This window comes from Arachis hypogaea, chromosome 18, assembly GCF_003086295.3.
Source record: "Arachis hypogaea cultivar Tifrunner chromosome 18, arahy.Tifrunner.gnm2.J5K5, whole genome shotgun sequence".
NCBI classification, from domain to species: Eukaryota; Viridiplantae; Streptophyta; class Magnoliopsida; order Fabales; family Fabaceae; genus Arachis; species Arachis hypogaea.
Window position 1 is genome coordinate 129,347,688 of NC_092053.1, and position 24,986 is coordinate 129,372,673.

The 24,986-nt window shown below is 30.9% G+C and overlaps 2 protein-coding genes across 2 annotated transcripts; both read right to left on the reverse strand.

Moving 5' to 3' along the window:
- Positions 1–8,384: 8,384 nt before the first annotated feature.
- Positions 8,385–10,462, reverse strand: LOC112770536 (F-box/kelch-repeat protein At3g23880). The gene is made up of 2 exons (XM_029294781.2): positions 9,013–10,462; positions 8,385–8,585 (listed from the first exon to the last, which is right to left on the reverse strand). Exon 1 carries the CDS (start codon positions 10,367–10,369, stop codon positions 9,035–9,037), a length of 1,335 nt encoding a protein of 444 aa, XP_029150614.1. The 5' UTR covers positions 10,370–10,462; the 3' UTR covers positions 8,385–8,585; positions 9,013–9,034.
- An 8,847-nt stretch (positions 10,463–19,309) lies between these two features.
- On the reverse strand, positions 19,310–20,608 carry LOC112770537 (F-box/kelch-repeat protein At3g23880-like). The gene has a single exon (XM_025814880.1). The coding sequence runs from the start codon at positions 20,606–20,608 to the stop codon at positions 19,310–19,312; it is 1,299 nt and encodes a 432-aa protein (XP_025670665.1).
- Between the last annotated feature and the right edge of the window lie 4,378 nt (positions 20,609–24,986).

Genomic DNA, 24,986 nt, shown 5'->3' on the forward strand with positions numbered 1-24,986 from the left:
TAAGATGCAGTGAAATTATTAACACGATATAGTAATTGTTTAGTTTTATTTGTAGTTAAGTAATAAACATTAAAAAAGACAAATTGAAAAAAAAATCAAAGTAAAAATAAAAATTAAGAAAATCATTTTTTGGGTTCCATTTGTTGCCACTGCCAGACTTGGAAGGCTTTGGTTTGGAGCTCGTGGCGGCTCGTTGAGAGTGGAATTGCTGGAACCAACCACACTAGTTTGCTCTGCTTATTGGCACCCTAAACTGGTTGTCTCTTCCTCCACCACCGCCACCTAATAACTCTCTGTCGGTCCTCTTCTCTGTCATTTCTCCGCTCCTTATCCTAGCAATGATCTCTCTTCTCATCCAACTACACTGCCGAATCCATGCTCATTTTCGGCCACAATAACGAGTCTTACACTTGTATGAAATTAACAACTAACCCCCTTCAATAAAACTGTCCCAGCAATCTCGTCGCTGAAAATTTTTCTACTGCACTTTCAAAATGTCAATCTTTCCTACACAAGTAAAGCCCATCAAGCAACACATACCCTTTTTTTTAATACGATGAACAATTGCTTCCAAGGCTATACAATTTCACACTCTCTTTGCTACACAATTTTACCTGCACCTCCAACACATAGAATTTCAAGTTGAGGTAGAGAACCAAAACAACAATTTGCAACATCATGCAGTATATTACATCCATTTTTCTGTATTTGTGGCTTGTGTTTGTGCACCTCAAAACTGCTGCCGACAATGAACAATTGCTTCCACACCACTTGTATCGTGGAAGCAATTTAATCCAACATGCAATTACCCTTTTAGCTTTACCCATTTTTAAAAATTCCTTATTTATTTCTGCAATAAATTTTTTTTATAATTATCCTTTGACTATGGGTAATATGATTTACCTTATAAGTACCTAGATAATGACCTTGTGAAACCTTACAGCTGTCGTATTTTTATTGGTAGGTCAACACCTAGCCATCTATAGTCACCGTGAACAAAGTCACCAGAGTCGTCGCCCTCCAAAGTATTGCCTTGCCCGAAAAACCCAATCCTCTACTTCATCTCCTTCGAATATGGGAAGGTCAGCCACCTTCAATTTTCGTGGCCATTGCAATTCTCCATTCAAATTCACAGACCCCAATCCAGATCCTTCCACCACATCATCTCCGGCAAAACTTGGATCGCCACTAGCTGCCTTGTGTTTCAAACCCTCACGGAGCAGCTTTTCAATTGCACGCAGTGATGAATCTATCGTTGTAAGCTGTTGTTGCGTCTCCGCTATCCGTTTGTGTGCCTCCACTAAACCATGGCTCAACATGCTACCTCATGTTTTTTAGGGAGTGTTAATTCTTCTAATCGAGTTCCTTCCGTCATCATGAAATTCTCTCAACGAGAGCACCAATTGATAGCCCTGTTCAATAATTCAAGCTCAAGCAACAGTATAACAACCACAAAATAAGAATAAGAAGATCATGCAGCGATGAATTGAGTAAAAATCAAATATGAGTGTGTATATAATCTGAAATGGAATGAACAATAATCTTCCCTTTCGAGTGAGAGAAGCACTCCTCAATGATAACAATTCATATTTTTTATCACTTAATGGTTCTCTGCCTTCTCTTTTAACCTCTTTTTCTCTCTAAGTTGTTACGTAACTAACTTGATACTACCTCCGATTTTATTATTTTATAGCGCCTCTATTTCACAGCTCGTAGTCCTTCATCCAAGCTGGTTGCTTCTTCACACACTTGTTCTCTGCTCTGCTAACATTTTATATGGCCTAATTGCCTCCTCATTGCTTTCAACTTCTTGTATTGGGCCGAAAGTAGCAGTTGTTATTAATAGGCTCGTATCAATTTATGTGTGAGGTTTGAGAAGCTTTTTAGAAAGCTTACTAATGTTGGTTTTATGGATGGTTTTAGAAAGCTTTTTAGAGACAGTGAGGCAGCGTGATTACGATGAACAAAGCGGCCAGGCGACGATGACAAAGGCGATGAGCGGCACCACGATGAAGGAGGCTATTAGAAATGCCAAGGAAGAGAAGAGAAAATGACAAGGAAAAGAAGAGGAACAGTAAGGAAGAGAAGTAGTTGACCACCAGCCACAAGGGCAGAGGCTAGTGTTGGGAAAAGGAACAATGGTCCTCCAAATAAAAAATTTTAATGTATAAAGATTACTAATTTTTATATTAGTCCCCTTAATTTTAATTTTTTCTTTTTCTAAAGTTATATTTTTATATTGGCCCCTCTTAAGAATTGATCTAGCTCTGTTCCTGGCTAATGACGAACCGTCTGGCTCCACCTGGTGGTGCAAAGAATGGACGACGATGGTGTGCGACTTCTAAAAAGTGAGAGGAGAAAGTGAAGTGAGACTGAGTGTGCCGAAAGAAGAGAAAAATTTTTGGATTTTCAGATTTAGGGATCGACAAACTTGTAGGTAGTGTTAGAGAAATAGCAGAAAAGAGGAGAGAACTAAAAGAGTTTGTAATTGAAGAAAAAAAACTTTTATTTGGTTGTAGAAAAATCCTAAGTGAAGTCATGATCTTCGTTCTTTATTAAGATTTTAGAAATTTTTACAATTTCTGGAAATAGAGAGTTTAAGTTTAATTAATTTAATTTTAAAAAAAAATATTTACATGACAACATCACTCATAGTAATAATATCATGCAGGGCATAAAACATTACACAGGTACATTTTTGTTAATAGAGACAAATATCTATTGGCAGAAAGATAAATGTGTCCATTAAAACAAATAAATTATATGTACCAATAATAATTCATTAAATAATTTAAATATAATTATGACCATGGTGTAAACTTTTAAATTTACTTTTATCAATTCTTCCTTCTTTTAAAGTGGCTTGATTTGTTGAGTGTACTCATTTAAATTCAAAATACACGTTCTGTTTGAACACATGTTTCGCTTGTATCTGAGTATTTTATTTTTACACATTGTTTGGTTTGAAGGAATATGAGTGGAAAAAAAGTAGATAAAAAATTAAATTTTTTGTTGTTTAGTTTATAAGAGAAAATGAAAAGAAAAGAAAAAAAAAAGTGGTGTGAGCCCATATAACTCTTTTCTCTTTATTCATGAGATGAAAATGGATGAACAATGTGTTAATAATGTCAAAATAACAACTTTGCCCTTTATTTAATAGAAATAGTAAATTTTCTAAATTTAGTCTCTTTAAAATTTCAAAACACATTTTTCATGTTATCTAATTTTAAAAAAATATTTTTGTTAATAAAAATAATATATTAAAATTTTGAAAACTAATTTGAATGATTGTTTTTTTCTTTAAAAAAATGACTTAAATATATTAATAAATTGTAATTTATATATAATATAAATAAAGATATTAATGTAATTGTATTCTTGTATAATCTTTTTTCTTTCTACTTTTTCTTCTATTCAAATAAAAGAAAAATTTTCTCCTATTTTTTTCATTCATTTTCTCTTTATCCAAACAACACACACAAAACTCTATTTTTTCTTTCATTTTCTTTCTTCTTATTTTCTTTCCTTTCATTTTTTTTTCTCTTATTTTTCATCTTGCATCCAAATAATACCTTAAAGTAGTTTCATACTGTACATGCCATAAATAAAGTAAAAAAAAAAAGCTACTTTTAAAATGATTTAATTTATTAAGTATGCTTATCTGGATTCAAAACACAAGTTTTGTTTGGACGCAGTTCTAATATAAGTATTGCTTTTAGAATTTAGATCCTCTAAACTTTAGATTTTCACTTTAGAGAATAAAGTGTGATTTTTTACTATTGAATATTTTCTCTCTCATGTTTTTTCTTGATCCCACATATAAAATAAATAGTAATAGATCATACTTTACCTTCTAAAATGAAATTCAAAATTTAAAAAATCTAAATCTATTGAAAAAAAATGTGAAATATTTAGAATAAATAAATAGATTAACGTATTAATTAAGAGAAAATGAGTTGGAAAATACCTATTAGATTGAAGCAAGGAGTATAAATTTTTTTACAAACCTTATCCCCTCATTTATAGTGTTATTGATTACCATGCTTTCATTATATTTTTTTTTTGGAAAGATACTTTCATTATAGTTGATAAAAAGCAAATTTGTCAATTTTAATGTTAGATAACCAAACAGCCAACATTAGTTATTTTTTTAATTTATTTTATTTATCTCAAATTTCAGACTTTAAATCATAAATTTTTTATTCTAAATTTTAAATTATAACCTTAAAGTATTTGAGAAGAAAATTATCATAAATATAATAAACTATAAAGTATATAAAAGAATTTATATTTAATAGCATTCAAAATAATATATATTCACTAAAATAAGATTTCTTCAAATTTATATTTACTTTCAATTAAGAAAAAAATATACCAATTTTTTGTTTCTTCAAAATTATTTTAATATTTCCTATGGTATATTTTTTTCATGAAAAATTAATAAAATACTGTAAATATATGGTGGGGTTGGTTTGATTAATTAGTAGTAATTGCATACATTACCATGTTACAGATTCATTAATAGATGAGCTTTTTATGGGTAATAGTATTTTAGGAGAGTGGATCCTATTTAGTGAAAAAAAAAATGAATGGTGTTAATTGTTTAATTTAACCATTTATTGTTTTCTATCATATTTACTTTTGGTCTCACTTATAAAACTAATGGTGAGAGATCACACTTTTGAGAGAATCCATTTCCGTATTTTAACGGGTTTTGTGATTGTTGCTCCTTTTTTTGTTTTGGTCAGAAATGGTTGCTCCTTTCAATTCCAGTTGCTCTTTCTTTTTCATGTTGTTCAAAATTTTAGGCCCAAGGTTAAAAAAAATTAACAAACTAGCTTAATTTTAAGGGAAAAAGACAAATAGGTCCCTGACTTTTCAATTTTTTGACAAATACATCCCTCACAAAATTTAAATACAAAAAAGTCCCTGACTTTAACAAACGGAAGACAATTTAGTCCTTCCGTCTATTTGCCTCTCATACACCAAACGGAACTGGCTGACGTGGCTGAAACGGTGTCCAGGTGTCCGTTACGGTGCCACGCTGGAAGGGGAATAAAGTTCGAAGGACAAATAAGTCCTTGACGTCATTTTACAAATAAAGTTCGAAGGACAAATAGGTCCTTGAGAATTTTTTTTTTCAAAATTAATAAACTTCTTTCCTAAATTCTCTCATCTACCTCTCTCTATTTTTATATTTCTCTCTACTATTTTTACTCTATATATAATTATATTTTATATTAGTAATTTGACAAATTAAAATATGTCATTCGATATTTTTTTACAATTAAAATATTTTAAATGTAAAAGTATACACATTAAATTATTTTAAATTTTAGATAACAAATGTTAAAATTAATTATAAATAATTTAACAAAAAAATTATTCTCGTAATATTATTATGGATAAAAATACTAGTTCTAATATAATACACAAATGCACTAATGCTAACTTAATACATGAATGATGCACAAATGAACTAATGCTAACTTGATGCATAAATGAACTCATGCTAACTAATGCCACTGGTATGATGAAAACTGAACTAATGCAATTTAACATATTCTAATATAATACACAAATGCACTAAAACTGAACTAATGCAATTTAAGAAAAAAAAAGTAGAAACAGAACAAGCCTAATTTCTGTAATTTTAATACAAATAATTTAAATTATAGAATACAACAAGTTAACTAGATTTCAAAATACAAGCAGTTTATTCAATCTATAACATAAATATTTTTTTACATTATAATATAGATCTAATTTGAATATTATTTCAATCTATAATTTAAATTGCAGAGTTCCATTACCATTAATGGGTGGCTCCGCGATTTCTTATGGGCGCAAGCTTCCCAGGTAATTCAGTCTTATAGATTTTTTTTCAGTTAAGATAGTGAATGGAATTATAACTATTTCAAATATTTAATCAATTACTTCTTGGAAATGCTAAAAGTATTATTCAATTTTTTTATATGATACCGGGATTGATATTAAGAATATCAGCCCAGGTGTTAATTACACGACCTTGACTATCAACTACAAATTGGTTGAAATTGAAACCATTTAAATTGAAAGCTATAGTGCTAATCCATTTTTGGATAGGCGCCCATATAAAATAAATACTCAATTCGACCTATACGAAATAATTTTTTTTATAAAAAAAAAACCAACTTTTAGCCTACATAAACTAAATTGTCATAATAAAAGCATAATAGAAGTATAATGAAAAAAAAATTCTCAAGGACCTATTTGTCCTTCGAACTTTATTTGCAAAATTACGTCAAGGACTTATTTGTCTTTCAAACTTTATTCTCCTTCCAACGTGGCACCGTACGGACACCTGGACACCGTTTCAGTCACGTCAGCCAGTTCCGTTTGGTGTATGAGAGGCAAATAGACGGAAGGACTAAATTGTCCTCCATTTGTTAAAGTCAGGAACTTTTTTGTATTTAAATTTTGTCAGGGATGTATTTGTCAAAAGTTTAAAAAGTCAGGAACCTATTTATCTTTTTCCCTAATTTTAATTCATTCTTCTAATACACAGTAAAAAATTATGGCCAAAAAAGTAAAAGAGGACATTTGTTGTCTCTCAACACAAGTCACGCCAAGTTTCTCATATGTAGAAACTTTTTCACTTCTATTTTCTATACCATAGCATTGGCCTATTTATACTTATTGATCATCAAATTAATATTGAGAAGCAATGAATGAATAAATGTCAGGTCTAACTTCTGGAGGGAGTGGCATTCGTCACGTTCAAAACAAAGACCTTGCAACATACCAAATATGCAAAAAATCAGCACCACATTCCCTGGATGCCAAATGTAACTTCATAGATATAAAAATCGTTGCCATAAATAAATGTAAACGAGGAAAAAAGATTTGACGGAAGCAAATGGCTTTTTAATGAGAAATTTTTGGACACCAACAACTTTTAATATTTTTTGTTATTATTTGGCTAATATCAATATTAAATTATTTTTAACAAATAAATTTTACTAATTCATATATATAAATTTTGAGAAACGTAGATGTAAATTGTATTATTTTATGTATTCAAAATTTTGATAAATATAAGTATAAATTATATACTTCTCGTGTGAAAAACGTCTATAAATATAAGTACAAATTATTGCTGACAAAAAATTAATAATATTTGATGACTATGTAAGTGTAACATTGTTACTTCAATATTTGACTCATAAGCAAAGATCCCTACCCGATTTTTTTTGTCAAGGTACATTTGAATCATGTGTTACAATAGAATAATGGGTTCAAATCATCAGTAGTCCTTAATCTCTCTTTTGAATAAAATGAAAAATTGAAGCACCATGTTGCTTCCCATGCTCCACACAAATCACAAAAGCAATTGAGAGAGACAAAAATTTAAAATCTAAACGAGTAACCTTAGAAATAAATGGACAACAAAAAAAAAATCAAGCACAAAAGGAATCAAGACAACATATAAAAAGCAGCTTCAAAACAAAATATAAATAAAAAAAAGCCTCACTAAAATTAACAAAGGCAAGAACAACAACACTCTTGATTTTGATAATTTTGTAAATAAAGCTCGACTCAGAAAAGGAAAAAAAAAAGAATCATATGTAAAAGATCAGTGTACTGAACATTACACTAAGATTCAATTTTTACAAGTCTTACATTTATCGAGAATAAAGTCTGTAAAAAGTTTATGTATGTGAGACATCCTTGTATAATCTAAATTCTATACAATTTAATTCGAATTACTACCTCACTCTACTGTCTCTACATACATGAGAATACCATGATTAGGAAACTAGTGTTGAAACATAAATTTAAAGACCAAGGATGAATCTAACTACAAAACAGAACGTTGGAAACATCTCTCTGTTCTTAAACTTCCATATATTTATTGTAGAAGCTTTAATTAAATCAAGTGCAATCTTGTCTTCTTTTATTATTATTTTGATACAGCAACTAAGAATCTAACTATAACATAAGCACTTGTAACTTGAAATGCAGTATTTGAACAAAGGAGAAATCGTGATCAGCATTCAATAGCCTCTATATAATGCTTCAAAATCTCATGAAACTTTCGCAACTTGAAAATGGTCATTAATTATTCTGACACAGAGACCATTCTCTAAAGTCTAAACAGCCTTGTCATCAATTTTGTATGCATTACTTATATGAGTTTAAGAAGAATTGGGGGTGGGGTAATATCTAAATTATACCGAATTACCAAAGAAGAAATTGGAAAGCTAAATAATGCTAATTGCATCAACAACAAATATGTAAACAGTTTTACTTTTTAATGTTATAAAAAAATATCAAACAAGTATAGAATCTAAAGACAACTAATAAGCGGACTTAATAAGTGTTGGCGGGACATGAATGGAAAATAATAGATAAATTTAAAAGGATGAATACAATCAATGATAAACAATTTAACATAATGTGGTATTTTTGTTTCTATAGCCTAAGAATCTTGAAAGCATGAGCATAACATTACCAACTATATATGAATCAATGATTTTTACCAACTTGACCCAAGAGTTAGTTAGGAGAACCAGCCAAAGACAAGTCCCAGAAGATCTCATCACCTGAATATTGAGCTGAATGTCATTAGGTAAATTGAATTCCATAAGTTTCCTTATAAATTGATTGAAACAATATTGCAGAAACACTATGCTGGTACAATAGCATATTCATATAATGTGATAATAGTAGTATTTCAATTCAGTATGAATAAATAAAATTAATGTGATAATAGATTTGTTATCGAAAATCATCAAGGTGCAACTGTATACTAATTTTTTTTACCTAATCAATGATTTGCAATGATTTGCAAGAAGAAATAATGATACCAAGAGCAAATACAATTTCTTATGAATTATTTGACAAGAATAGGAAGAAGATCAAATGAATTATCATAAAGCAGTAAATTCCAATTGAAACAAGAACATAAATCTGAGATAAATAAATTCGATAACATTAATAACAAAGTTGGTAGGGCTAGAAAGGCTTCACCAAGAGAAGGCACAAACAGGCTTTAAGAGTCAATAAGCTTGAGTTTGGGTTTGATGAAGCGCAGCAGCATTTTGGATGAGTTGCTTCGAAGACCATTTGGTGAAACTAAGCTGTCATGGTAGATACAAGCCATCCTATACCCGACACATTGAGAAAAAGCAGGATGGTTCCCCATGCCAGAGTTGTCAATCTCAGGAAAATCTACGCTCCCATCATTTAAGTTACACAAAACTATGCCGAAAAATGGACAAAATGCCAAAAGAACATCACTTTCCGATATGTAAAGAGGTTGAAAACAACGACAAGGATCTGAATAAGTGAAATTTTCATAGACCGGAATCACTGCCAATTTAGTCCAAGATTGAGCATCTCCGTATTCCTTCATCTGCCACACATTCCAATCGTATAAAAAGCACCCGTATGTACTCTTATCCCCGTAGCAAACAGAAAGGCAGTTTCTCAAGACACATAAGTGAGTGCACAGCCTTGGAAAATAATGACGATCTAAGTTTATATCACTATCAGGCAGAGGAAAATGACCATAAGTCTCTTTACCCAAGTCAAAATAAAGAACGACGTGATTAACACACCAATTAAGAGTGCATAATATGCTACTACCAAAAAATTCCCCTTCCCTATTAACAGCCCAACTAGGGTTGTCAATTGGGACACCAAATAGGGCTACTGGGATATCATCAATTTTTCTCCAAGACGAAGTTGGCCCAAATGTATAAATTCTGGTACTAAACTCAAAATCAGATGGCCCTTCCGTCCTTATAGTTGCAAAAATTTTGTAACTGTCACTGAGATGATCGTAACCAAAGCCACAAAAGCGGACTTCGCCGCTGATTTCCGGAGATTCAAATGTGAATCCGGTACAGGGGTTCCACAAGATGGCATGCATGTATTTGAAGGCATGTTCATCAACCAAGCATAACAATCCGTTGCAAGAACCAATGATTCCGTAGTAGCGTTGTTCCCTGAAGCAATCGACTTGAGTAGGTTCGGAAGGATTGTCCAAGATTGAGTGTACGGAGAGAAGTCCGATAGTGCCGCATCTGACGTCATTTCTGTAGGCCCAAGTGCAATAAGCAATTCGTAGCGTAGTCAAAGTTGGATCAAGTAAGCATGAACGACGAAGGTGGTTACAGGTGAAAGGAGGGGAGGAAATTAGGTTTCTCCATGAAGTGCACACGCTCCTTAAGGAAGCAAGCGTCCTTACCGGAAACCTCAGCAAGATTTCCATCATAATCTCATCCGAAACATCTGACAGCTGCCGCGTTCTTGCCGTGGGGCAACTGACCAGTTCCGTCCCTGTGGCCGCCTTCGTCTCCGCATCATTATCGTCAGTGGGCATAGCTAGCTGCTGTTTCAGTTTGATTTTGTGTATTCTCTTGTACTCTATTTATATTTAGGTTACATGTTTCAATATCATCATTAGCATCTCCATGGATCTCTGGTCCGGCTTCAATAATATAAGATAAAATTTATAAACGGCCCATTCAATAATCTAATCAAATCTAAACTAAATAATCTAAACAAATATTTAAGTTTTTTTTTTTTTTTTTTTTACCGAAAATATGAAAACTCAAACTGGCAACCTCTTAATTGAGTATTGAAAAACTATGTCATTTGAGCTATTATTTTTTGGCAAACAAATATTTAAGTTGCATGCTCTTGAATGTATTTTTTTATTTAATTTATTTAAATATATTTATTAATTTAATTGAGATAAATATTAAATTATTTAATATTTTTTGGATAATATTAACTATGATTAATTAATTACATTAATTATTTGATTTGACTAAAATAAATAAATTAATTTTATTTTAATTTGCATTGATTTTTCTATCTTATATATATATTGATTATTGATTTTTAAAAGCAGTATAATTAGTTATTTATTTTATTTAATTGAAATAAATATCAAATATTTAATATTTTATTTGACCAAATTAATTATAACTAATTAATTATATTAATTATTTGATTTGACTAGAATAAATAAATATTTTTTTAATTTATATTAATTTTTTTGTCCTATGTATTTTGATTAATAATTTTTAAAAATGTTATAATTTTTACATGACATATATTTTTTATTTATTTAATTTATTTTATTGAATCAAATAATTATAATTAATTTATTATATTAATTATTTAATTTAAATTAGTTTAAATATATATTATTTTATACAATTTTATTGTCACGATAATGCTTGAGTTATTGTTTACCAGAAATTTCTCTTTATTTCATTTCTTGATAAAAAAATATTTTAATTAAATTTTAAATTTATATTAATTGTTTATATTTTTATTTTAATATTAAATCTAATATTTCTATTAATATGTCCTTGTAATTTTATTATCTAATAGTTATATTTTTATTATTAATTATGTGGTTGTGAATATTTCTTCAATTTATTAAAAAAAAAGCACAAATTTCTTTTTTTTTGTTTTACCTATTCTTATATTTTATAACTTATTCACTGTCATTTATGCTAAAATAGAATTTTATTTTTTTTTTATAAATTTATCTTTCATTCTATAATACTTTTTTTTCTCTTAGAATGTATTATTTCTACTCTTTAATTTTTTTATAAACTATAAAATATTTTTTATTATACTATATTTCTTATATTTTTTATTTTGTTCATACTATTTAAGTTTTTATTATTTTTTATTATAAATTTTATTATTTTTATTTCGTACAAAGTTAATTTATCACAACTCTTCACATATTGAGTCTTCTTAATATTTAAATTATATTCTTTAAATATTTAATTTTTTTTCTGATTTAGGGGAGACAAAGGTAAAAAAAACATAGATGACAACTATTGTGCGTCCCTTTTTTCGTCTTTTTAACTTACTTATTTTTTTTGTACGGATCATGAATAATTATATATAATAGTGCTTATGCATAAAGAATAATTATAAATTGTATCATATCTTCTTTTGATAAAATTTTTATTATCTATCTAGATGAAATAGGAACAAAATATTGTAAATTATTTTAGACCAACAGGTTTATATTAGAGAAATAGACAGTACCATGCAGTTCATCTAAGATTTGATTAATAGTAGGGATAGAAAACTTATATTTTACTGTAATAGAATTGAAAGCTCAATAGTCTACGCAAAAATACCACTCCCTATCATTCTTTTTGACTAGCAGTATTGAACTAGAGAAAGCACTTTGATTATCGCAAATAATCCCTGTACTTAGCATTTCTTCCACAAAGCCTCTCCATTTCTTCTTTCTGGAAGTAGAGATAACGGTACGGTCGTATACTCACTGGTGCAGAGCCAAGAACTAGATGAATAGGGTGATCGATTTCGCATTGCGGTGGCAATTTAGTGTGCTCTTCAAAGATTTCTAAAAATTCAGCAAGAATCCCTTGAAAACTCAGGGTGATCGATTTCGCATTGCGGTGGCAATTTAGTGGGCTCTTCAAAGATTTCTAAAAATTCAGCAAGAATCCCTTGAAAACTTTCACCTTCTACAGTAGCTTGTGGTATAGAATCAGTGGTGGTAATATCTAAATGAAACATGAAGACAATAGCTTTGCTCTTATTTAACTTTTTAAGCTTTCTGAAATTTAGACTAGCATCTTTCAACAGCTGCTCACCTTGGAACATTACCCATTTACCCATGATTTTAAATTTCATGAATAATTCCATGTAGTTGATCCTAATTGTCCTTAACCGCATCATCTAGTATACCCCTAAGACACTTTCAGTATCCTCTTTAAGTCTAATATATAAGTATCAACCACAAAATTATACCCTTGAATTGTTAGTGCTAAGTTTTGACATATTGCTCCGCAATGGATGAAATTAGCATTACCCACCATCACTTGTAGAGCACGGGTTGGTCTGAGCGACAAATTCAACTTCCTAGTCACATACCCTTTCACAAAATTATGAGTACTTCCACCATCAACGAGGATCATCACTTACCGATTAAAGTGGGTACCATAAACACGGAGCATTTATGGGTGAAACTCCCCTTCGAGTGCATTCAAGCTAATCTTGGGTGGTTGTTCATCCCCTTCCCCAGCATCATCGAAATTGGACTCTGGTTCAACGACTGCCACTTGAAGCTCTTGCATCAATTCTTGTAATTCCTCTTCCCTTACTAAGAGTTACAATGACAACTTGCAGCGGTGACCAGGGATATACTTATCGCCGCAGTAATAACAAAGTCTCTTTTCCTGACGCACACGTATATCAGTGCTGGTGAGTTTCTTGACCGGCAGTGGTTGTGCGAGTGAGGAAGAATGATTTGAGGAGGTTGGGGGGGAGAAGAATGGGTTGAGGAAGTGTTGGTGTGAGTGATGAATTTCTGAAGTTGGAAAATTGGATGTAGGGTCTAGTTGGGTGCAAACCGATTCGGCGGCCCAAATGAGGAGCTTGATTTGCTGTCATTGTTTTTAGTGAGGCCCAATGTTACTGCTCATGCAGTTTGGCAAGAGAGACAACTTGGATATAGGAATTGGGACGGGCCAGTAGTAGCTCACACTTCAGGTGCTCTTGGAGCCCAACTGTAAACAAGGCTACAATCCACTCTTCACTCAGTCCTGTCACACAGTTGCTCAGTTCTTCGAATTAACACTGATACTCTTCTATGGAACCATCATGCTTCAATTTCTTGAGAGTTGTTCTTAGATCATAGAACACGTTCTTGCCAAAACAAACATTCAAAGCATCAAGAAATGAGTCCCAGGTGTAAGTAATATTATTGTTGACTCTCCCGTGGTACCACGCATAGGCTGCACCCACAAGATGGAAGGATAATACCCGAATCCTTTATTCAATTGGAATGTTGAATGTCTCCAAGTATTGCCTTGCCTGGAAAACCCAATCCTCTACTCCATCTCCTTCGAACATGGGAAGGTTGGCCACCTTCAATTTCCATGGCCATTGCGGTTCTCCATTCAAATTCACAGACCCCGATCCAGATCCTTCCACCACATCATCTCTCGCAAAACTGGGATCGCCACTAGCTGTCTTGTGTTTTAGACCCTCACGGAGCAGCTTTTCTATAGCACAGAGTGATGAATCCATAGTTGCCGTTGCATGCGTCTATGCTATCCGTTCGTTCACGTCCACTAAACCACGGCTCATTGTTACTACCTCATGCTTATTGGAGAGTGTTAATTCTTCTAATCGAGTTAATCGAGTTCCTTCGATCATTGATGCAAGGCGAATGTCAGTTTAGAAATTCGCTAATTGAAAGAGTGGATTCGTTATAAGTATAGCTCCAAACCAATAAACAACCCGAATCAAAGTTTAAATAAAAGCGTCACAAAGTTACAAACAAATAACCGAAAATGTTAATTCTGGGAGTGTTAATTCCAGGTCGTTCTCACCTCCGTACTCCAAGCTTCTTTTACCTGCTGAACCGCCGCTGAAGCTTCTAGGTATTTAGAGTAGGTTCTACTTTAAAACCCAAGCCTATTGACTCTTAAAAGCATGTTTCCACCTTCTCTTGGTGAAGTCTTTCTAGCACTGCCAACTTTGTTATTAATGCTATCAATTATTTGAAGGATTACCATGTGTTCATAACATGCAGCGTAAGAAAAGAAAGTAATTATAAAGATTTATTTTGTACTTAAACTTTATTTCAATAATAAATATATAGTAGATCAGATCTAAATACCTGAGTACGCTAGTAAAATTTTTTTTCTCCTTCGATAGTACGAAGGCGCTATGCGTATCCACACCGAGACCAACATTTGCTGTCAACCCCTTGACCAATGGACATCTAATCTAAATTGAGAAACCTCTTGCAACTCTTTGCACACCATAAAATTCTTCTCCAAGGCTCATACGTTTATGTGTGTAGAGGTAAAGAAATAAAACCCTTGTGTTTATTCTCATATTTGTCCTGTACTCTTGGCATACATATATATAGTATGAGATTTGTTACTGATTTTAAATTTGAATCTCAATTCAAATTTGAATCATATCTTACTATTCTAAACTTGAATCTTTAAAATTTATGAATTATATCATAACTCAATTTGAAACAAAATCAGTTAGGATCTCATCCAAATTTAGAAATAGAATAACTAATTATTCTCAAATCTCATTTAATATTCTCAATTATCATATTATTATTATATTCTTGGTGCTAGTAAAGAATATACTAATATTCCATTTTGAATTAATATAATTATTTATTTGATCAAATCAAAATAATAATTAAATAATTCTATAGCAAATATTAGAACACTCGTTAGTGTGTGACCCTTTAGGTTCAATACTAAGCGGGTAGTAAATTAGTCATACTAAATTTATTAATCAAGGCTGGCGTCTAGCAACACTCTTCAACGACCCGATAGTATGAAGTAATATATTTTTACTAAGAACCTTAGAAGAACAAAGTATAATTCCTTCCATCTTTCCAGCTCTTGGTTAACCCTTAGAGTATGGTTTAATTATCAAACTCTAATTTGTTACCATTACTATAATGAATTGTGAATGACTCAAGAAACTCATTTCTTCATTCATTCAATCCCCTTGGCCAAGGTTTTATTCATCTCAGTCATTATAATCATAGAGCTCAAACTCTTTATCGAGAGTTGATGGATTCCTTATTGTCTAATCATTAATTCTACAAGTATTTAAATTATACCCAATATCTATTCAACTAGCACCATAGGGTATTAAGTGTCCGGAATCAAAGTATAATAAATACATTGTTAATTACTATGACAGTTGCAAGTCAAAGGAAACTCTATTATCATGTTCATCTTGAGAATATCCTATTGACCAATATACGATAATTATAACCATTAGGAACTCTTAAAGTGAGTCAGTTCAATGGTCATATCTCTGACTCTATATGCACAATATATATATATATATATATAATTTAATAAATGAGATCTATTAATCTTTATCCAATGAAGACCTTTATATATATTGATCTTTCCAGATTATTAATGTTCTTTTTTAATAATCCTATAACTAAGAACAATTTAGATTAAATTATAAAAAATTTATCTCTCAATATTATGATCACTATCATAATGATAAATCTCTAAATTTAATCAAGAATTTTATTATATTAACATTTTAATATAATAACATTAACAAATTATTTGACACATGATTAATTGTATTGTGGTCATACTCTTTATTCCCAACAAATACTGCATTTTAAGTTGTAGATGCTTATGTTATTATTAAATTCTTGGTGGTTGTATAAAAATAATAATGAAAGACAAAGGATGAATCAAACTATAAAACAGAACGTTGAAAACATCTTTCTATTTTTAAACTTTCATATATTTATAGTCCAAGCTTTAATGAAATCAACGTTGAAAACATCTTCTATTCTTAAACTTTCATATATTTATAGTCCAAGCTTTAATGAAATTAAGTGCAATCTTGTCTTTTAATTTATGTTTTCATCCTTAATTTCTTATGGTATTTCCATGTATGTGGAGTGGACTAAATACCCATTTTGGTCCCTGAGATTCACGCGATTATTTAATTTGGTTCCTAAAATTCAAAATTACCTATAATAGTCCTCCAAATTTAAATTCAGGCACCTATATGGTCCCTCGACTCTTTCCGGTGATGACTAGGCAAACGAAGTGCTGATATAGCACCTTCCCTATTACGGTGGATGATGAGTAAACGATGTCGTTTACCTTTGGTGCCCAAACAAGTCAGAAATGAAGAATAGTGGAGGTAGAGGAGAAGAATAATACTTTATTTTGGGTCTTCATCATTTCTTCTCCCTTTATATACAAAGTGACGATATTTCTGACTTGTTTGGATGACAAGGGTAAACAACGTTGTTTACTCATCATCCAGCGTAGCAGGAAGGATGCCATTTCAGCATTTCGTTTGTCTAGTCATTGCCAGAAAGATTCGAGGGACCACATTGGTGCTGGAACTTGAATCTGGAGGATCAGTATAAGTAATTTTGAATTTCAAGGACCAAAATGAGTAATCGCGTGAATTTCAGGGACCAAAATAAAAATTTAGTCATGTGGAGTGAGGTGGTAATTCGAATTAAACAGTATGTTAGTGTAATGTTCACTGGACTTATCTTTTACATATTTCTCTTTTTCTGCAGCGCTACAAGGTTAATAAATATTATTATTTTACACGTATAAAATACAATTTACATAAGTCAATACAATTTACATTAATATTTATCAAAGTTTATACACATAAATCAATACTAAAGAAAAGTTGGTATTTATTTTCGCCAAAATTGGTAAAAATTGCTGCCCTTAAAGATTTTTCGAATTTCATAAACTATTATATATATAAAGGCATGTAGAAAGATTTAAAAGGAGTTGTTTGGATTTATAAGATGAGGTGAAGTGTACTTTCTTAATGAGCCTAGATTAGTGCACCATAAATTGTGATGCTTGTTTGATGAACATGCCTACTAGAAGATGCATGCCATGTTGTGGAACTCCTATACCGGATTCACATTCCAATCACTGCAAATCAGCGGTCATGCCTTCTATTAATTGGAGTGTTTATCATGCAATTCTTTATTTTAATTTGGATAAAGAGACATGGTCATTTTTCTTGCCTGATATGGATTCAGATGATTATTCCCGGAGACAGTACACTCACTTACGTGTTTTGAGAAGTTAGGGGGTCCTAAAAATTTTATAAAGGCATTTAAGTTGTGAAATGTAATTTTATTTTCAGGAATATCCATGTATCTGTTTCAAACTTTCAATAGAAGAAGCACATTACTTGCTGCTTATGCAAAAGAAAACAAAATAAAAATAAAATAAAAATTTTAGAAAGGTAAGTTAGTTGAACTTTACACTTGTTATGTTAGGCCTTGAACATTTTAATGTACCAAGTCCAATTTTAATTGATGTAGAGCTTGAATCGCAGAGACAATGTTCTCAATCTTTAATTTTGTTGTAATTTATAAAATATTCTGGTGTACTATGAATATAATAATAGAGTTAAGGCTTGTCTTTTCTTTTTAAGGTACTGTTATAATAACATGGTACCTTATTATTATTGTTTATATTTTTACCATCATGGCATAGAAGGTTCTGATTCAAATTAAATGTGCTGTGAAATCTTCCAAACGTTCAGTACTGTATTTTTTATTAGGAATATTATGACATATTTAAAAACGTGACAAAAAGATCATATAATTTATTTTTATATTAATTGAATTATATATGAATTAATTACTCACTAATGTATTCACACAATTACTGGTTGAAAATCCAATTGCTTCAACAGAATTTACATGCTTAGGATCACTAATGTATTCTACTATATGCATTTGCATCTAACTTCTACCACTAATGTGTTCTATTTTTTTAATGATATTTACAAGTTTATCTCCCCCACTGTGTTCTCTCTTTTTAATGCTATTTATAAGTTTGTATAAAAAAAAAAAAATACTCATTATGAGCAGCTCTAAAAGGAGAAAAAAAATTAAGACGTTAAGTATTTTTTGAGAAATTAGTGAGTTACTAAGATCTAAGTGTTGCGTTTGAAAGAGAGATTAAGCTCGAAAGACAAAAACTAAATTAAATTTTACGAAATTGAATTATATCTTGATATCATATTTGATTTAAAATAAATATAAAAATTAAAAATAAATTTAAAATTAAAAAATTAAATGAAAGTGTTAATCTTCCTAAACTTCTAACATGTACTTGAAATCTTTACTCTCAATTTTAAAGTTTTAATAACACAAACAAATCTGATCTTAAATTTCTTTCTTTGGTTATATTTAACAATAAATACTAAAGAACATTATGCTTGTAACATCTAATTTAATCCAAAATTTAAATGAATTTTAAAATAAAAAAGAATGCAATTAAATTGAATTGAATTTATTTTAATGTACATTACTAGTTTAAAATATTTTATGCGTAGAAATTTATATTTTTTTATAGGAACACATTCAATAATTACAGAAACATAAAAGATAAAACATCATCATCTTAAATAGACATAATTCAATCGTATTGTTAAGATAATATCAAAGTTTCCTAAGCCTGGTTAGCAAATAAATTATTCTGAGGATTTTTCTTTTATTAAATACAAAATTGCCCAATGAAAGCATGATTATCAAGCAAGTATAATTTTTCATCAGTACACAAAATGTTAAAAGAAATATCTAACAAAAATAGGAAAAACATCAAATGAATTATCATAAATCTAACTGAAAAATAAAAATAATACTCAGATAAATAAATTTGGTGGTGGACTACTAGTGCTAGAAAAGTTTCACCAAATGAAGGTGCATACAGGCTATTAACTATTAAGAGACAATAGATTAGGGTTTTTGCAGCACCATTTTGGATGAATTGCTTTGAAGACCATTTGGTGAAACTAAACTTTCATGGTAGATATAAGCTATCTTAGAACCTATGCTTTGAGGAAAATGACGATAGTTTTTTCGTAAATTTATGCTGTCAGGTAAATCTATGCTACCATCTTTTAAATTACACAAAAATATTCTTAAAGATGGAGAAATGGCCAAAAGTACATCATTTTTCGAGATGTAAAGAGATTGTAAAGAAAAACCCAAATTTTCGAGTTTCCAGCGGAAGGAAATACTTACCAATTTATTCCAAGATTGAGCATCTCCGTATTCCTTCATCTGCCACACAATCCAATGTTTTGCGTTCAAATGCTCATAACAAACAGAAAGACAGTTTCTCAAAATACATAAATAAGTACTCTTCTCCCGAGAATAATCATTTGAATCGGTATAAGGCAGGAGAAATTGACCATAAGTCTCTTTACTCAAGTCAAAATAAACAACCACCCGACGATTAACACTCCAATTAATAGTGCATGCTCGGGTACTACCAAAAAATACCCCTTCCATATTATCAGGTATAAAAGGCTCGACAGTTAGGTCATCAGATTGGTCAAATGGGGTATCATCAATTCTTCTCCAAGAAGAAGTTGGTCCAAATGTATAAATTCTGGTACTAAATTCCAAACCATATGGCCGCACTTTCTCCATTATAAATCCCAAGAGCTTGTAGCTGTCACTGAAATGATCGTAACCAAAGCCACAAATATGGATGGCTTCACCGCTGATTTGCGGTGATTGGAATATAAATCCGGTACAGGGGTTCCACAAGATGCCATGTGTATTCTGGCCGTCATATTCAAAAAAGCATAACAATCCATGGCAAGAACCAACGATTCTGTTGTAGCTTTTTCCACTGAAGTAATCGACTTTAGTAGGTTCAGAAGGGTTGTCCATTATTGACTGTACGGAGAGAACTCCAATACTGTCGTAGACACCATGGCCTCTGGAGGGCAAACTGTTGTAACAAGCAATTCGTAGCGAAGACAGGCTTGGATCGCGTAAGCATGAACGACGAAGGTGCTTGTCGGTGAAGTCAGGGGATGAAATTAGGTTTCTCCATGAACTGCACACGCTCCTTAGGGAAACAAGCGTCCTTGCCGGAAGCCTCAGCAAGATTTCAATTATCAACTCCTCCGGAAGGTCTGGCAGCGGCGGCGTTCTTGCGGTGGCCGTGTGACGATGGAGAAGTACCAGCCCTCTCGACGCGTTCTTCTCCGCGTCATTCATAATTACGATCGGTAACGTCATCGTTTCAGTTTGAGTTTGCCTTGTATTCTATTTATATTAGGGTTTTCATGTTTCAATATGAGATCAAAATCACAAACCGCCGATCCAATCGAATCTAATCAAATAAATTATATAAATTGGATCCCATTTTTTATAATCATAAAAGATTTGAGTTGAATTTGTTTCAAATTTCAAATAAATTATATAAATTGGATCCCATTTTTTATATACTTTTTCTGCACAATTGAAGGGAATGAATTTGACAGGGTTTTGATTAAATTTAAATCTCAAAGGACTGGAGTTTCATACTCATGCAATACAATAGAATAAGATCAAATAATTTATATTTATATGTCAATTTTTATAATACCGATATACCTAATAGACAATAAATAATTAATTATATAACTACACAAACATTAAAGTGGAAAAATTTATGATAAGGAACGATTTTAAAAAATCTTATTAGAATCTTGATTTAATATTTAAAATCTTTTAATATTACGATTTTAAATAAGTGAACTGATTTGATGAAAATTTTACTATAATATACAATTTTATAATTTAAATTTTATCATAATTTTATATTTTATGTTTTACATATTTAATTTATTTTTTTTAAAGTCACCTAAAATCTCAATTTTCAGTATTTTGCAAAGAAACCATTTTTTTTACCATTTTATAATTGTTGGTAATGTGTTTATTTTTCTTATTTTCTATTTTCACGATTAATGGAAAAATGTGTCATCATTGGTAATTAATTGTTAACGAACTAACGAAGTCAGTTTTGAAACTGATAATAAGGTTTTGAAATTTTAAATTATTAACAAATGTTTAGGGTTTGAAAATTAAAAAGATCATAATATGCATTTAATTTGGTATAGTAAGCTGATTGGTAACTGTAGCATTTACTTTGGTATATAGAGAATACCTGAACATTTGTTATTTTACTTTCAAAAAAAGTTAAAAAATAAATTTATCAATTTTATAAATTTTAAAGACACATATTAACTTTATAAATTAAAAAAAATTATTAAAAATATAAAAAAATTTAAGTTTTTAATACATTTATTTTGTATTCATTAAATGAAAACATTTAAAAAATTAAAACTTATGTGGCCCGCCTAGGTTGTTTTCAGTGCTCGTTAGGACTTTTGGCGACTCTTTTGGGTTTTTTCAAATTTTCAAATCCTAGAAGATTGTTGACGAGAAATATTGACCGCTTCAAGTGCTGGTCAAGATCAGAAACTGAATGGAAGCAATGCAGAATAATCCTCAACAACACACACGGAGGCATGAAGATGATGAGAATGTGATCTGGGTGGAGGAGAAAGACTTCTCAAAGGGTTTGAATGGCTGTTCAAAAAGTCTCAGTGGGAACCATAGACAGCGCATTACGAGCAATTTGGGGAAGGCCTGCCGGTTAATTGTTAAAGTTGGAGTGGAGGTTAATTGTTGAAATTTGAAAATAATGATCAAATACAGGTGGACAAAGGAGTACTCGAATAATTAAATTAAAAGACATAGCCAGACAAAGGGTGGAATCTGATTGGCATGGAAGGAAGGTATTTCTGTTAAAATTATTAAGCATTCTAAATTCTATATTGCTGCCTCTATACGATCAATGTCGAGAGGTCCAAAAGGCGTTTTAAATCCCATGTTGAGGGTTTGACTATGTATCAATTGGCTCAAAAAATCAAAGAACCAGCAAAACAAACTCAGAATTGATTTAAAATATAGCCCTCCTAGGCAACCAATTTTGGAGACTCTCTACTGAGCAAACTATTAAAAGGTAAAGAATTCAGATTTGAACTGGAGAGTTAGGAGTGAAAGCTCCATCAAAATTGCTTCTGAACTCTGGGTACCTGGAAACATCCATCTCAACCCCCTCCCCCTCATGTTTGCTGGGTAAAAGACCTTATGAATGCAGACAAATCCTGATAGATCAGCTTTTTCCTCTTCAAATTAGTAATCGAATTCTGTCAATCAAACCAGCAGAAAGAACCTGAAACAGTCACACATGCATTAATCAGCTACTGTGAAGCACAACAAGTATGGCAAAGGAGTCCTTTAGCAACTCATCAGAATCCGAAAATGACAAAGAAGATGGAACTGGTAGCTTGTCTCTGCTGAAAAATTTGGAAGGCAAGCTGCAACCACCGGAAATAGTCATCCATGGAGCTTCAAAGTTGCTAGTTTTTCAGTGTGGAAGATGAGCTCTGTTTTTCCTTGCCTTAAACTTATGCTACTTTACCTTTCCTTATTTCTATTCTATTTCTCACTTTTAAGTGAATTGATGGGAAGCCCCTACCATCTTTTTATTTTGTCCTAAATTATGGACTCCTTGTATTTCTAATTAATGAAATAAATGATACCTTTGGTGAAAAAAAAAAACCTTTAAATTTTTCACTAATAGGCTTATCATGTGTTCTATAACTAAATCCTAAATCAATTTAACGGTGACTAAGGTTAAAAGTGAGTTAAGGGCACTCGTCATTTAGTTTGAGTTTAATTTATGTGCTAAATGAGTTGAACTCGAATTTGTATTAAGCTAATTCAATTATATATTATTTATTATAATTATTGATATAAATAATATATTATGAATTTTATATTTTTAATTCATAGAAATGATATATAATTTTACGTTTGCAAATAAATTTTATATATAATTATAATAGAGGATATAAATCATAATTTTTAATTCATTTTTATTCACTATGATTAGTTGTCTATTGAATGTTATCTACTTTACAGTCAATTAGTACAAAATTTAAATAAATAAATCGATTATTTAGTGACATGAATATTGAATTTTTTTTTGTGACTATGAATATTGAATTAATAATTTGTAATTATAAAATAGTAATAAAAAATTAATAACGGATTCTTTTAAATAAATAATTTAAACGTTTTAGTTACTGGCATAGATAATTTGGATATAATTTACGAATTTTATATTTTATTATTTATTTTATTTACAATATAAATGAATTAATTATGAGTAAATTTGAGTCACCAAAAATTATGAGTAAATTTTATGTACAAGACATAAATTTTAAGCTGTGAACGAAATATGATATTTAAAAATATAAAAATATAATTTTTATAAATATACATACAAATATAATTTATTAAAATAATAAAAATATTAATAATTTAATTTGGATCGATTCAAAATTTAATATATTTTGTTATTATTTAAAATGAATGAGATATTAATATTATTTGAATATGCAGTTAATTACTAATATCTTAAAACGGTTACACTAACGTATTTTAATAATATCATTTTGAATTTTTTCTTAATCCAACTATCCAATTAAAATATTTGTTAATATTTCATTCAAATTTTAAATTTAGAATTTTTAATTACCGTGTTATATATTAATTATACTGCAAAATATCTCTTATTAATTATAGTGTGCCATATATGATAGGAAACTTTTCCCATGCTCCAGTCCACTTTACTGGATCTCTGATGTTCCATGTACGGCCGGTCACGCTTTTTTAATTTGTCCTGTAGTCAAATGTGAAATATCGAGAATGTCCCTGAAGAAAGGCAAAAATGAGGGCAGGTAAAGTGATCAGCTCAAAGAAAAAATGAAGCCGAGTAGCCCCTCAGCTAGCTGGTTTAAGAGTGCTTGGGCTGAAATACGGTGTCGTCATGGAAAACCCCAGATGCCCTAATCTGATATTGTCCTCTCACCCATGGAGGCTTGGAGGCCGTCCTCATCGGTCATCGTTTGTGTTGTTTGTGTATGTACTTAAAGTGACTGTGGCCTTCAACTTCTGGATCCCTGATAACGTCGGAGGTTGGAATCGAAGTAAACGGTCATCGCGGAGGCCTTGTTTATCTTACCCGCCCGATCGCACGAGTTGGCACCATAGATCGCAGCTCGTCTTAGTAACAGGTGGTGGACATCGCGCAATTTTGTTCGTCGACGCGGTGGTCCCATCGCCCTGTGTAAGTCCGTCGACGGGTGAGACTCAATCTGCCAATTTCCGTTTTGTTTTCAATTTAATTTCTCCATGGTGAGGATGTGGCTGAAATTTTAACCTGTCTCTGAAATAACGGATTTTTTTACTACTCTAATTTTGATGTTGTTGTTGTTCTTGAGAAATATGAAAAATATTATATGATCTTGTTGAAAATGTGTGTGATGTGTTAATGTTGGTTTAACCGCGTCGTTGATCTAATGAGATGATTGAGCATAAAGTGTGTTCTGAAAAAAGTAGAGGTAATTGAGTTTGTTGCTTAATCCCGTAAGAAAGCGTTGAATTTGCTGCTCCAAAGAATGCGTTATTCTGCTTTGTTTTTTTCTGTAAAAGCGTTGGGTATTTATTTTGTTACAAATTCCTTTGTACCTGTATTGGTAGCAATTAGGATGTAATGGCG